This window comes from Paramisgurnus dabryanus, chromosome 23, assembly GCF_030506205.2.
Source record: "Paramisgurnus dabryanus chromosome 23, PD_genome_1.1, whole genome shotgun sequence".
In the NCBI taxonomy this organism is placed as follows: Eukaryota; Metazoa; Chordata; class Actinopteri; order Cypriniformes; family Cobitidae; genus Paramisgurnus; species Paramisgurnus dabryanus.
The window spans coordinates 4,416,349-4,432,506 of record NC_133359.1 but is presented as its reverse complement, the minus strand read 5'-3'; the positions used below and the strand labels follow the sequence as shown (position 1 = coordinate 4,432,506).

The window sequence follows — 16,158 nt, the reverse complement described above, 5'->3', positions numbered from 1 at the left end:
TATTGCATTGAAATGGAAGACCAAATGCATTGCATTCCACAGTACTTTGCTATAGGGTGAATTGCCCTAATTTGGGACACCTAAGGTGTTTGTAGGTCCCCCCAAAATACATGAATGCCAGTGAAACTACACAAAACCTAAAATGACCTTTCAAATTTCCAGGAATATATGAGGGTGGGGAAACCATCAAATAGGATTACATAGGTCTGAAATTCATAAAATGTCCCACATTATAGGGCAATTCACCCTACTGCACATTTAGCAGTATATAGCATGTAAGAAATTCACATAGTGAACACAGCAGAACTAGTATGCTAAGATATGCAATTCAAAGTTAATGCAAAGTCAATGCTGAAACAGTTTCGGATGTCTATAAAATATGAAACTCAGTCTCAGTTCAAGGGTAAACAGCAAATGCAATGTTATGAAAAACTTTCATCTGGTCACATACTGTATATATAATTCAGTTTGAAATGGAGAATTTAAGATTGATAGCAGTCTATATGAACACTAAAATGCACAGACTAAACACAAGAGCACTTCATAGTATAACCTAATAAGGGAACTACACCATATGGTCAATACTTCACAATGACTGCAGAAATCTCAAACATTTTTAGTTTCTAAAGAAACTGTATTAAAAGAAAGGTTGGTGTGAATTGTCAGTCAGTTATGAAAGCCAATCAGATTTCATCTGTGGTGATGAAGGTGGATATAAGTCATCCAAGTTAAGCAGTGATTTGAGATGTGGTTAGTGTATAATAATACTATTCTGCTTCTGCTTGACGTTCTTGTAGTGTTTCCTAGTTGTTTCCTTAGTGCTTCATGCAGCCTGTTATTATTATTATTATTTAGAAGCTACATATTTAATTATTGCTACCAACCCCAAACTGTCCATTTGACTGTCAGCAAGCTCGGTTTTATAGCACAATAACTTACATTATAATCACACAGATGAGTATTAAAATACACATTACCCTCGAGTGCTAAACATACACCGGTAATGACAGGATTGCATCATATGGGATGGCACAAGCCAGGGTGTGTTAATAATGAGATCATATACATATTTTGATTGAACTATAAGTTAAATGTAATGACGTTTAAGTGTCCAGCAGGGGGCGATGTGCACTTAATCATTCATCCATTCAAACATATTTGTACCCATGCAAACACAACATTTGTCTACTAAAAAATACATAAAGGTGCTTGTTTGTAGCATGTGTGATGTAGTGTGTGTGTGTGTGTATGTGTGTGTGTTGCTAAAGGCACAATAAAGCCTGTACAAAAGCAGAAACATTTGTGGTCTTTTCCATCAATCATTCGCCCCGGGTGCTCAGCAGAAACATATCAGGTGTCATATGTGTGCCCATTCGGTGTCCATTATGTCTATATGTTACTGCACACACAAATTCACTTAAACCGACCAACAATGGGTAATAAACAAACCTGCGGTGAAACTGACACACTTCATAAATCGGTTTCTGTTCACTAATCTAATAAAGGGACATGAAATCTCTCCGGATACACATGCACTTTCAGTGAGGGCGGAACCCTGAACGGTGGAAATCTTACTTCATGAAACTTACATTACATTACCTTTTGAATCAAAGTGTTCTGCTAATAAAAATGCATGCAGACAAACAGATATTTTATATTATATTTAAGGCAAAAGTACGCTTGTTAGCTCTTGTAATAAGGCGCTTTGGAAAACAGTGTTTGCAAAATGAATGAAAAACAAATTGGATGCAGTATGCTATGATGATATTTTTGTAATGGTGATTTTTATGTTTTACTGTTTTAATGTGCATCTGTCTGACTTTACAACATTGAAAACAAAAGACGACCCTGTAATATCCCTTCCTTCTGTCATCTTGTTTTCACGCTGGCCTTAAATGTTGTTCCTACTTTTCTTCTCCATTATCTTCCATTTTCTATAGTTTGGCAAAATTGTTGTGGTCCAGGTGTTTCATCTCTCAGCCTCGTGTCATTTTAAACTCGCATGACTTTTTTCTGTGCCTCACAAAAGGTGGATTTCTTTCAAATCCTAAAAGAGTGGCCAATATAACCTTTCATGTTCCACAGAAGAAAGAAAGCAATTTGGGTTTGAAATGACTTAAAATTGAGTAAACGGTGACCAGATTTGTATTTTTGGCTGAACTATTCCTTAAAAAGAACACTTTAGGGGAAAAATCTTACCTGTAAGTGTGCTTCCAAAGCCAAACCAGCAACAATGACAACATTTGATTTGCACAATGCGACCACTATAGCGAGTCTTGATTTCCAACGTCGTGCTTGTTTTGTGTTAGACAGGGCCGGCCAGCCACCTGTGAGAATAAGCAATGAAGCAAAATAGACTCTCAGCATCTCTGTTGACTCCAACTACTAAATGTCTACAGATGGACCATAATGAGCTTCCCTGTTTGCTTTAATCAATCAGACGTACCGGCTGTTCACACTGGTCCTTTACCAGCTTCCTCTACCAGAATCTATCCATCTATAGGTACCCATTCATCTTGTTATCTTATTATACTTAATATCATTGTTGGAGGGTAAATAAAGAGTTAAATACTTTATTTACGATATATCAAAATATGAAGAGTCAACTATAAATCATCTAAAAACAATTAATGTTTGAACTTTATACAGTTCACTGAAAAATGAAAACTGTGAAATGTACAGCGCATTGCTGTAAGTAAGTTGCTGTAGAATATTTACAGTATGTCACCGTTAACATTAAATACTGTAAATTGTATTACAGTAATAAACGCAGTGCATCTCAATGAAAAAAATGAAAAAATTAGTAATGTTGCCGTTTTGATTTAAAAAATGAATAGTTTGCATTAATACACCTGAAAAAATCCCGCTCAGAATGACTGTATTCACAGAAAAAACATTTACTGTAAAAATTTCCCACTATTAAAATGCATCCATTGCAGATCTACAGCAACATGCTGTATACAGATTCTACTACTTTATTTTACAGTAATAATGGTGTGAAAACTGCAGAAATTTGTTAAAGTGCAATTTGATAACTATTTATTAAAATGAAATATTGTCTGCTTAGTCTTAATGTTTTAACTGCGTTGTGCTAGTATGGTAAAGTATAGCTAACTACTTTTAAAAGTAAAAGAGGCAACAATCAAAACAATTAATTATACCTGAAACATTTTTTGATGTTTTTTGCTGCACAGTGAAAATCTGTCCTGACGGGAAAAATTTACAGAATTTACGTGGTGGCAATTTTGTATGTGAATTGTACAAAAACTTATGATTATCCGAAAAAAGCATAAATAAAAACTTCACGCCAACCTCAACGTCACTGGGACGAAAACAGATCATATTAAAACGTATAAAAATGAGATCTTATGAATTAGATGAGATGAGATGAGATTTTAGCTGCGTTTCCATTGCAGATTTGCGCAAAACTTTACCGTTATTTTCTAAATGTCGAAAAAAGACTATTGTGAAATGACGGCATTTTAATTAAAGGAGACTTAAAAGTATCATCCAAAAAAAAGATTATTGCGTTTAAAAGTGATATCTTACGTATTAGCGACATTGTAAAATAGGTACATATTGTCATGAGATTTTAGCTGCGTTTCCATTGCAGATTTGCGCAAAACTTTAGCGTTATTTTCTAAATGTCGAAAAAAGACTATTGTGAAATGATGGCATTTTCATTAATTGATGATATGCGACTGAAACATAGTTTTTCCTCTCATGATAAGTATTTCAAACATCACATCGACTGATGTTGGTAGGTTTCCTAAAATCACATCCTCTGCCCTAAACATAATTTTTAAATGAAGGAGACTAAAAAGTATCATACAAAAAAGATTATTGCGTTTAAAAGTGATATCTTACGAATTAACGACTTTGTAAAATAGGTATACATTATCATGCGATTGTAGCTGCGTTTCCATTGCAGATTTGTCAAAACTTTAGCGTTGTTTTCTAAATGTCAAAAAAGACAATTGCAAAATGACAGCATTTTCATTAATCGATGATATGCGACTGAAACTTCGTTTTTCCTCTCGCGATAAGTCAGTTCAAACATCACGTCGACTGATATGTTGGTAGGTTTACTAAAATCACATTCACCGCACTAGACATTATTTTTAACTAAAGGAGACTTAAAAGTATCATCTAAAAAAAGACTATTGCGTATAAAAATTATATCTTACGAATTAGCGACTTTGTAAAATAGGTACACATTGTCATGCGATTGTAGCTGCGTTTCCATTGCAGATTTGCGCAAAACTTTAGCGTTATTTTCTAAATGACGAAAAAAGTGTATTGCGAAATGACGGCATTTTCATTAATTGATGATATGCGACTGAAACATAGTTTTTCCTCCTGCGTTAAGTCATTTCAAAAATCACGTCAACTGATGTTGGTAGGTTTACTAAAATCACATCCACCGCACTAGACATTATTTTTAATTGAAAGAGACTTAAAAGTATCATCCAAAAAAAGATTCTTGCGTTTAAAAGTGATATCTTACGTATTAGCGACATTGGAAAATAGGTACACATTGTCATGCGATTGTAGCTGTGTTTCCACAACGTAGGTGTTTCTAGGAGGTTTTAGTACATGTATACCTCCTCATATTCAAATAATAATTAATTGTGACTTACTTGCATCAGGTGATCTGAAAATGCAAATAAACAGTTTCTATTGCACTTTTGCGAAATACACATTTTCCGAATTGCCTGAAAAACCACCTCATGCGAGCGTAAAAACTTTTTGTGATATATGGGAGTTTTGCGAAATTTACGCGTTTCCATTATCAAGTTTTAAAGAAATGAAGCTACTGTTGAAAATCTGCATTTACTGCTGTTAATATGCGATATTTAGCCAATAAATCAATGAGTTAAAAGAATGCTAACGTTTCAAACCTGCTTCCCCACCAGATTACAATGTATGGTCCAAAACATCATGAGCTCAATTCACAGACGGGAAATAATAGCAACTGTTCGTAAGATAGTATAACATTTGATAACAACATCATATCGTACCTGTCTCACTCCTATAACACAGATTCATCGAAGATTAAAACGGTAGAGAGCGAGAGATTAGCACATAAGACCTTTAGCGGGCATTCCCATGTAGCACCTTGCTAATTCATTTCCTTCCTTTCAAATCTACAAACCATTCTCGCAGTTTCACACCTTTATCTGATATGTACATCAGCATCTCATTAGCATACATCTAAATAATGTTCACGTCTCGCCCTGTTCCCCTCACGCAGATGATTGTAAACAATACGGATGCTATTTACCGAGTTTATTCGGTTTGTACATGTCAGCATGTAAACAGTGAATGGTCGGTTGCTCGCTGCGCCTCCTGATTAATTTCACAGTAAGCAGGGGATAAAGGGACGTATCTTGAAAAGACACAACGTGTACAGATGTTCCTCATGGCTTCAATGAGAGGGCCCTGTTGAGCGCTGTTATTGTGCAACGATCAAACTTTTGCCACGACCCCTTACCCCTGAACCAAATTATAAAAAGTGCTATAGAAATCAATCTGATTGAAACTGAACATCGCAACAGTTTTGTTCTGGTCTGAAAAGCCGATCCGATGGAAAATGTCAAGATTTCTCTTGAGGACAACCAGCAGGAACTGTTTTTGTTCCTCATATTTTGTTTCACACAGGTCTTTGTTACTACTATGGCTCTTAAATTACATAACGCAGGCCAATGAAGTACCTCTATATGTAATATTAGAGGTATAGAGTTACACCAAAGCATGCGTTTTGCCATTTAATACGTGTAGTATTTAACATCCACATCTTCTCACCGTCATACACAGCCGGATTCCCTCTGGCACATTTGCTGGTGGTCTTTATGAAGTAGGGTGTTGTCACACTTGGGGAGGCGTGTTATTGGCTGATGGCCCTCTAGCACCTGTTTTCTCCCACACAGGTCTGAGATCAGCAGGTTGTGAAATGAAGCTTCTGGATAACACACACTGCTCAGTGAACACAGCACTGCAACTGCTATGAGAAGATAACAGATAAGAGCCTGTGTTCATAAAAAAAGTGAATATTATGCAGTTTATTGATGCAATATACTGTATAATAAAATATTTTATAAGTTAATTAAATGTTTTTTTTTCGTATATAACAGTTTATATTGTAATATCTTATATATAGTCAAATAAACATCGCTTAATTTCTCACAGGGAACAAGCTGAACCCATCAAACGCGACCTGTGGTTGCGGTACACAGACACAGTTGCTGTTTGGCGCGTTTACCCGTCAATCATTATTAAGCGCCTCAGGACCCGCCCCCATCCACTAAATTACCAATCCTACTACGACAAAGGCTTTAGGTTTCAATATTAACTAGCTTGTACTGACGTCACCTGATTAACTTCCAGTAGAGAAGTACTGGTACCTTTCGTGAATGTACTTTACATGAAAAGTGGATCTTAACCTTTTTGGCTATTTAAGATCCTTACATTTTCTTCCCAATAAAATGTACTGTACATTCGTTAAAAATACCTTAAAAGTTTTCATTTTAATTATTGTTTTGTCTTATTTTATATCATTTTCAGTTATCTTGTAGCCCCTTGAAAGTTTGTTGAAAATTAGTGTCATAAAAGGAACAAGGCGTATTATAACCATGTTTCATATTTTAATAATTTGGTTTAATTAAAGTTTAAATACATAAATGACAGTAAATGTAATTTAATTTCCACAACTTTCGCTGTTTTATTAGCCACAAACATTAAATAATAACAATTTTAAAAAGATTCAAACAATTTTACTCGAGTCTATTTTTTATTCCTACTATTCTGTCTACCCGGATTCACATTTTCCCCGTAATATATTTCTTATTTAAATTAATAATAATAATAATAATAATAAGAGTCTCTGGATAACAATTCGCTCAGTCCTGACGTAACTATGAAACTCTCCAATAGCAGACGCTCAATCTCATGAATATTAATGACGACACCTTCGCCGTAGTAGCTCGGATTGAACTGGAAGACCGGCCACTCCGCAGACAGCAGCCGCACAGGCGGACACGAGCCGCGCAGGTCCTCGCGATGCCCGTCGGATATTAAGCCGCCTGGCTCACTCCATGATAAGGACACGTTAAAATACCCCCTTCCCACCTCAGCAACAAACTTTGGCTCTTACGGGTGCCCGAGAGAAAGACATCTAGATTTTGGAGTAAAGCGCATCCTCGAGCGCAGCGCAGCTATAAGAGGATTGCTGGATCCCAGTAAACTGCAACGCCGCGAAGTGTGTTTAGACGGGAAAAATGTCATTGTCTGGAAAAGAAAACAGCACAGCCCCACATGCCAATTACGTGGGACCCTATCGCTTAGAAAAGACTCTCGGAAAAGGACAGACAGGTTTGTGCTTTTACGCATTAAACTGGATTTTACCACATAACGTCAATAGAAACAAATCGGCGTGAGTGAAGTTGTGTATTGATTGTGTATTGATGTGCATGTGGTGTTGTAAAGCTGTCTCTCACAGGTGCATGGATCTGTGTAACATTGCAACAAATTGTCCCTGCAACCTTCAGCCGGGGTGTGTTGCACATCTCGTGCACGTGAACTTGTCCAGTTGAGTTTTTGATGCACATTTCTGCAACTAACTTTTAGCTAAGGATTGAATATTACCATGATTTAGACCTGCATCTGTTCATGTTGCTATGCATGAAAGCAGGTGTATGGTACCTTACCCAAGCAAGATCAGTGAAAATATTAGTTACGTGGATATTTTTTAAATATGCAAAAAATTTACTGTATACCCACACACACACATACAATCCTGTCATGTTCTGCATTTTTATATATAGGATGAATTTAGGTTGACTGTATAAGCATCTCAATGTCAAATGTCTCATTCTTCCTGTATTCACCTTACATATAAAAATGCATGGCTGGACTGCATGCACATTTTTAAATTGCATATTTATAGTTAATGCATATGCTATATTTTATTTAGTTATTTATTTAAAGCATATTTTTAAATAATGTTTGGCATTTCTCTTAATCTGAATTGCACCATGTGCTTGGAACATCTGGGGCATCAGAAAGCACCCCGTCTCTGTGATGTAACACTTTACTGCCGTTTCGGACCATGTTTCGGACCATCTGCCGTCCCCGAATGATTACAGCAGTGGTTGTATTCTTATGGTCCCTCCACCCGCGGCTGCTGAGCTGAGCTTGTGTGTTTTGAGATGATTGTGTTGGTTTTTGGTCTTTGCTATCTAATCATGTTAGATCTGAGCCAAAATTAGAACGTTTATTGATTGATTTTTTTAATTTACTAGTATTTAACTCAGTGCCCTCAAACGTTTGGGTGCCCAAGCGATGTTTAATGAATATAATTTGATAAAATATCAAACCAAGTGGCATCTGAAACTAATAGCACCGGCACACTTTGCAAGTGAAATATTTTCTTCAAAAATGATCAAATAATTTTTTACGAATTGGACACATTATGGTTAGTAGAACATATATGTTTATAGTTCACGTGATGAATTCATACATCCATACAAGTCACCTTGATGACAGCTGATTAAAATCATTACAGAACTATTCAGAAAAAGGAAATTATTTTTAACAAAGTCTTATCTGCAGACACGTGTGACTTACATTAAGTCTCTAAATACAATTTGAGTCACTACAGACACCTTGTTTATTCAATTAAGTTTTTCATCCATCCGTAATTCCGATTCACATGCAAAAGCTACGGGATGGAGTTTGTTCCTCATAGATCACACAGTAGGATGTCAACTACCTCTTTCCTTTGTGTCTGTGTTCTTCATACCACCTGTCTACCTGATCATCTCAGCACGACGCCCACATTTGCATCTTATTAAATGTGAATTCAACTCTTTTAAAAATTAAGGTGCTTAAAAGGTTCACAGCGATGCTATAGAAGAACCATTTTTGGTTCCTCAAAGAACTTAAAGGTTCTTGTTAAAAATGGTTCTCCTACCTGACGTGCTAATCTGCCTGTCCAATGCCATATTCATTATGCGATTAAGGTCCGACACGCACACACGTGCGCTTTAAGCATGTTTGTAATCCCTTATTGGCTCACAAAGCTCTTTCACATGGACGATGCCTTGTAGGAGTGAGAGAGGGAGCGAAAGGAAGTCGGACAAGGAATTTTGGACTGCCAAGTTTTTTTTTTTAAGTGAAAAACAACTGTTGGTTTCTAGGAAGTTTCTCCAGACTTGGTTACTCGAGAAGTTCTGTAATGCATGGAGCGATATCTGTTAGCATTACTGATCAGGTCATTGGCAGTCGACCATTGGATCCGCCGCTTTTGCTCATGGGAACCATTGGTGTTTTTGAACCAATCACTTGCACCGTTTAGGTCATGTGACTAATCACTCTGGATCAGTGTGGACTGTCTGAATTATACAGTACTTGTTATTTGAACCAACGTGAGTGACATTATGTTTCACAGTAAGGACTTTTTTTGAAGCCTTGCGTCCTGAGTCATTCACTTTATGAATCATTATGCTAGGCCTTAATTTTCCGAAGGCGATGCAAGATGGACATCGGTTAGACCTTTGAAGTTTATTAGGAAGAAGTTGCAGGAGTTTCTTTACAACTAAATTAACGTACAGAGTAACCAAAGAATCAAAACTGCTTCAGGATCCAGGTAGGGCTGCATTACGATTAATCGCAACTAATCGTTTGCAGAATAAAATATAATATATAAATTATATATAAATATAAAAACTCAAATATTTCTTAAATTATACATGCATGTGTGTATTTATATACATAATTATTATACACAGGACACACACATACATTATATAATGTAAACAAAAACTTTTATTCTGCAAACGATTAGTTGCGATTAGTTGTTATGCAGCCCTAGATCCAGGATTGTGATGTTTGAGTGCTAAAAGCGTCATGGTTGCAAATACATTCAAAGCATTACATTTGTTTATACTGAGAAGGACTTAGCTAAATGTTGCTGGAACAATTCCAGCTTTGTTGGGGTTTTTGTGAATTTGATAGTTGGAGATTCAGTTCCAGTTTGTGCTTGATTTACTTGTCCAACATTTTCTGGTAGCAGATCTCAACATCTGTCTATCTGCTTGGCTTAAGTGAACAACCAGTGTTTACTTTGAGTCTTAAGTGGTGTATGCAAGTGTGTTTAGCGTGCGTGAGAATGTGCACACATGTATGATTAAAGGAATAAATGTTTGTGTGTGTAATGGTTGGAGCTGTATTAACATTCATGGCTGACATAGAGCTGTTTGAAATTGAATACTATAGTACAGATTACACCACGTGTTCGAGCTTTAATACTGTATATTTTAATCTATATCAGAGAGCAAAAGCATATTCTAGATAGCATCATAAATTATTTAAGGATATGTATGTGGTGGTAAATATGAAAAATAAATAATAGTTGTAATACTGGAAATGGAAGGCCAGGTCAAGTGCATTGCATTGTGGGAATGCACATTCTCTAACTCCTCTATTGCTGTGTCTGAAATTGTTTGCTTTATTGTATGTACCTTTTTGCAGTATGTTTAGTATTGGGAAGTTCGGATCATTTTAACGATTCAGATCTTTGAATCTCGTTCATCAAAATGGACAAATTTTTTTTCGAGAAATTTCTTTCATTTTGTTCATTTAATCAGGATTACGTGTTATTTCACATTTCTCAAGAATGACCACTTATACAAACAGTGATAACATGTCTTCAGGTTTAAGTCATTTCTGTTTCCAACAGGCAAGGCTATGCAGTCCATACCAGATACCGATTTGATTAGTTCATCTCTCGGGTCTTTGGGTTGGAGTCATTCAGGCTTACATTGGATACAGAAATTAGTTAATAAACCGCAAACCTTCCAACTAGGGCTTTCAAAAGATTAATCGCGATTAATCGTGAATAATCGCATACAAAATAAGTTTGTATTTGCATAATATATGTGTGTGCACTGTGTGTAATTATTTTGCATTTAAAAGTACAAACGCATGCATGTATGTACTTAAGAAACATTTACATGTGTATATATTTATATTTTTATATATTTTATATTATATATACATTTAAAAAAGTATAATTTTTTCTTACATTTATACATGTAGGTGTGTATATATATATATATATATATATATATATTAGGGATGCACCGATACTGGTATCGGGTATCGGCCTCGATACCACATTTTCTAAAGTACTCGTTAAAAGTCCCCCGATACCTGGAATCGATACCACGGTCTGAGAAATGTCTATGTTTGAGCGGCGTGTAAGGGGTTAATGCCTCTTGTGTTGTCCAAAGAGGCAGAGTTTACAACAAACTGGAAAACTAGTCCTTTGTTTTTTTGTTAAATTATATGACTAAAGCTGTTACCTGTAAATTTAAATCATGTTTTTTTATTAAGTACTCGGTATCGGCAAGTACTGAAATGCAAGTACTCGTACTCATACTCGTATTCCAAAAAAGTGGTATCGGTGCATCCCTAATATAATAATTACCTACAATAAATGCACAAATATATTAGCAAACACAAACTTTTATTATGTATGCGATTAATCGTGAATAATCTTTTGACAGCTCTACTTCAAACACAACACAATGAATCACCTTCTGAGACAACTCGTTACTCTCGAATCATATCAAAGATTTGTTCAAAATGAATGAATCGTTCATGAACGACCAATCACTATTCTTTACAGTATGTGTGGGGTGCAGTATACATTTCAGACATACTGCATCCACCTTGATTTCATTGTCATGTGACCTGTATGCTTTTTGTAATCAAAGCAACCTTGACCATATTTTACGTATGCGTTATTTAACAAAAACAATTAAATTTCATTTTTTTTGTATTATATTCACTTTTTAATTTAAGTTGGACATCCAGACTGTACTGTTTTTTAAATACTATGAATTTGGACATACTACTCGCCTTGCATACTTATTTTCACATACTATATAGCATGGAAGTAGGCAGTTTCGTAATGAGTGTCAGTATCAGTATGCACACTTGCGTTGCTTGCTCTCAGTTCTATAAACACAAACTGGATTTACTTTATTAAACAGTTATGACCTCTTTACCAGATATGCCCTTCCTTCTAATATTTCAAATTTACACATGCCGAAAAAGCAATTAAGCGTTTCTGACCTGCACTGAATGAATGTGTTTATCTCTGTATTCGTGTTGCCTGTGGTGAGAAGCGGTGGAGGTGACTACTCTGTCTTCTGGTTAACATTCAAATGTGATTACACAAAATGGATTGGCCCTTCTTTTCTTTGCGCTACAGAGAACGGGTGTAAAGTGTCAGATGTATTGATGTTTTGGTCGGTGCAAATAACACAATATCTGTCTGAATGTAGCAGTTCGACTGATGAAAACGGTTTAATGAAAACATCATTTATGCAGTTGTTTTTATTGTGGTTAAAAGAAAAAGTTAATCCAATATTTCTTTTCGGAGTCTGTTTAATGAAAATGGATGGGGACTGAGCCTGTCAAGATCCAATAAGAACAAAACACCATTGAATTTGTCTATAGAACTCTGTATAAAGCGCAACTCCAGCCGAATATCAAAGTTAACCCATGATGTACTCACCCACAAGCATTTTGAGATGTCCATCATCTTTCAGACGAGCCCTTTGGAGTTATTTCAGTAAATGTCCTTGTTTTCCAAGCTTATAAGAGGAGAAAGGATAAGGGAACGAAGTCCAAAAAATTGCATCCATCCTTCACACAAGCGATCCACACAGCTCCAAAGGGTTAATAAAGGTAATCGTTGTGATATTGTAAAATATCCAGATTTCAAACTTTATAAACTGTAATAAATGAACGCTCACTACGCTAAACTCTTGCGTGAGTCCAAGTCGGACATTTTATAACCCAATGGTGCCCTGTGGATTACCTTTGTGAAGGATGTATGTACGTTTTTTGGTTTATTTTTAAATAAAATTGTGCTGAAAGATTTTCTTTTACTACATTTATATTCCCTGTTTAGGCAACTCTGCAATTATTTCAATTTTCCAGTTTATTCTCATTAATTTCCATATTTTCTGGTTAATTCCCATATATTTCCGTTAATCCCCATGAAAAATTTCTGGAATTTTGCAACCCTAACCGTCGGTTCACACCAGCCGCGTTTGAGGCATTAAATTCGCGTCTAGTTTGCTGCTTGAACATTTGAGTTTACTCGCTTCATTCGCGCGTGAAATTCTATTATCGAGACATTCACGCTGAAAATCGCATCATGGGAGGGGCTTCTGCGACTCTGCTCGCTTTTTGTAAGCACGTCACTACCAGAGCAAGCTTCTGATTGGTTAATGTGGCACGTTTTTCCGCCAAAGTTCAAATTTTTTTGCCACAGCAACGATCAATTCGTGCCATTCGCATGAACTAGATGCGCGAATGATCGCGTCTACTGCGCTGCACTACGGCTCATTCGCGCCGCGAGACCTCCAGACACGCGTCTTTACATTGACTTAACATTGAAATCACTCGCGCTTGATGCCTCTATCGCGGCTGGTCTGAATGCAGCATAACAATAAGTTATTGTTTAGTATTTTGATCGTTTTCAATTTAGCATTTCAGAGTAAGTCCCTGATTCCAGATTGTGTCTGCAAGGTGGTTTATATGCTATGGTTTGTTGAGCAGGTTATGTTGAGTTCAGTTTTGTGCGTTTTGAAAGCTGGTATTTTACTGTCAGGCTTACTGTCAGTTGGAAAAGCACTGAAATTGTTGCAGGTTGATGGGGCCAACACACGCTCAATTTTTCTTTTCAGTTTTAAACACTATCAGAGACTTTCTGTTTTCTTGGTTTTGTTGGCTGTTGACCGATCTGTGCTAGTCCCTTCATACACAATGTCTTCAAACACAGTGTTTTTGTACACAATGAGAAAACATTATATCAAGTATGTTTTATAAACAACATAAAGGCCACATAGTGTTGTATGTTCTGACTGCGTAACTCTTCCCTAAACCATATAACTTTTTAAAATATCAACATTTTAAAATAATGTCCATCTGCTTTCATTACAAGGAAAATAACGATCGGGAATTAGTATTATTTAAAACTTCGCTACTATTGTCATTTTGTCTGTAATAAAAGTGGAAAAGGACTGGGAATGTCAAGCTCAAAAATGACAAAGTTTTTAATAACAATTCCCCATCGTTATTTTCCTTGTAATAAAAGCAGATGGGCACTGGGAACTTTAAGCTAAAAAACGAAAAAAGTAGGTTACACTTAAAAAATTTTCACGATTAGTGTTTTCTATATTATAAGTGGATGGGAGTGGGAACATTAAGCAAATTTTTTTTATTTTCCAATCGCTTTTTCATATAATAAAAGCAGATAGGGACTGGGAAAGTTAACTTTTTTCACGCCATTGATGAGTTATCTCGTCATTTAAAGGAAAACATTTCCCTGCCAATGACGCTTTCCTTACAAGTTTTTACGGTAATCTGTAATTCCGCTATTATCCACTAACCCAATTTATAAAAACTGCAAAAACAATTTCATTAAAGGTGACATAGAATGGGGTATTTATCCTTGTTTTGTGATGTGACTTGTAGACAAAAATGTTTTTGTTTGGGTCTGTAATGCCTTAGAAGCTTCCTAAAAACCTCTCTCAGATAGCTCTATTAGGGTGGGGGATTTTAAACAAGTGGTTTTGCACCTATTTGGCTCCCCCTACTGGCTTAACTTGCAATCTCATTACTGATTGGCTGACTTTGCTGCCGCTCAAAAAATGTTGCCAATTATTTTAAAGTGGAGGGGCAGTGAGATGCCTGTGATGTCATAAGCATCAGTTTTTCAGATTGGGACGTTTTCTGGCTGACATTTCTAAAAGAGGAATTTCTATGAGACTGAGATGTTTAGCATGTCTAGCACTTTTTGTGTGTTCGTGAATGCGGGTAGACTACCATTATTCAACAAAGACAAAGTAAAAATGGTTTTTCATTCTCTGTCCCCTTTAATTTTAAACTCTATGTATGTTTTGATAATCATTCTGAATCTGATCTCTAACAAAATCCCTTTACAAAAATTCAATTATTTCAGCTAGGGTTGCATACTGATTAATTGCGATTAATCTATTACAGAAAGGTTTATGTTTACTTCATATATTTGTGTGAACTGTGAATAATAATTATGTATATATATATATATATATTTTTTTTTTATATATTAAGTATTTATATTTATATATAATATAAATTATACATAAATATACAAATGTATATACACACATGTAAACATTTCTTAAATATATACATGTGTGTGTTTATTTTAGGGATGCTTAACGATTAATCGTGATTAATCGATAGCGGAATAAATGTTTTTGTTTACATCATATATATGTGTGAACTGTATATAATAACTTTGTATAAATAAATGCACACACATGCATGTATATATTTAAGAAATGTTTACATGTGTATATACATTTGTATATTTATTTATAATTTATATTATATATAAATATAAATACCTAATATATAAATATATTTTTTTCTTATAATTATACATGCATGTCTGCATATTTATATATATACATAATTATTATGCACAGTTCACACACATATATGATTTAAACAAAAACTTTTATTTAGGGATGCACCGATACCGACACTGGTATCGGGTATCGGCCTCGATACCACATTTTCTAAAGTACTCGTTAAAAGTCCCCCGATACCTGGAATTGATACCACGGTCTGAGAAATGTCTATGTTTGAGCAGCGTGTAAGGGGTTAATGCCTCTTGTGTTGTCCAAAGAGGCAGAGTTTACAACAAACTGGAAAACTAGTCCTTTGTTTTTTGTTAAATTATATGACTAAAGCTGTTACCTGTAAATTAAAATTGTTTTTTTATTAAGTACTCGGTATCGGTATCGGCAAGTACTGAAATGCAAGTACTCGTACTCGTACTCGTATTCCAAAAAAGTGGTATCGGTGCATCCCTAATTTATTTATACAATGTTATTATAACAAAAACCTTTATTCTGCAACAGATTAATCGCGATTAATCGTTATGCAACCCTAATTTCAACCTTTTGCTACTTTTTTATTTTTATAGAAACCTAACCATATTTGAGAGGTTATAAAAACAAATGAAGATAGGATGAAACTTTTTCCCAGTTTTGTGTGTTTGTTTGTTTGAAAGCAGAGGGTCTGTTTTTT

At 35.4% G+C, this 16,158-nt stretch overlaps 1 protein-coding gene across 2 annotated transcripts in view; it reads left to right on the top strand.

Moving 5' to 3' along the window:
• Window positions 1-7,001: 7,001 nt before the first annotated feature.
• The window catches only part of brsk2a (BR serine/threonine kinase 2a), a 231,149-nt gene continuing 221,992 nt past the window's right edge, over window positions 7,002-16,158 (top strand). For both annotated transcript variants that reach the window (XM_065292269.1, XM_065292268.1), the window contains exon 1: window positions 7,002-7,371. In XM_065292269.1, the coding sequence (XP_065148341.1) occupies window positions 7,278-7,371 (94 nt within the window). In that variant the 5' untranslated portion in view covers window positions 7,002-7,277. The remainder of the gene's footprint in view (window positions 7,372-16,158) is intronic.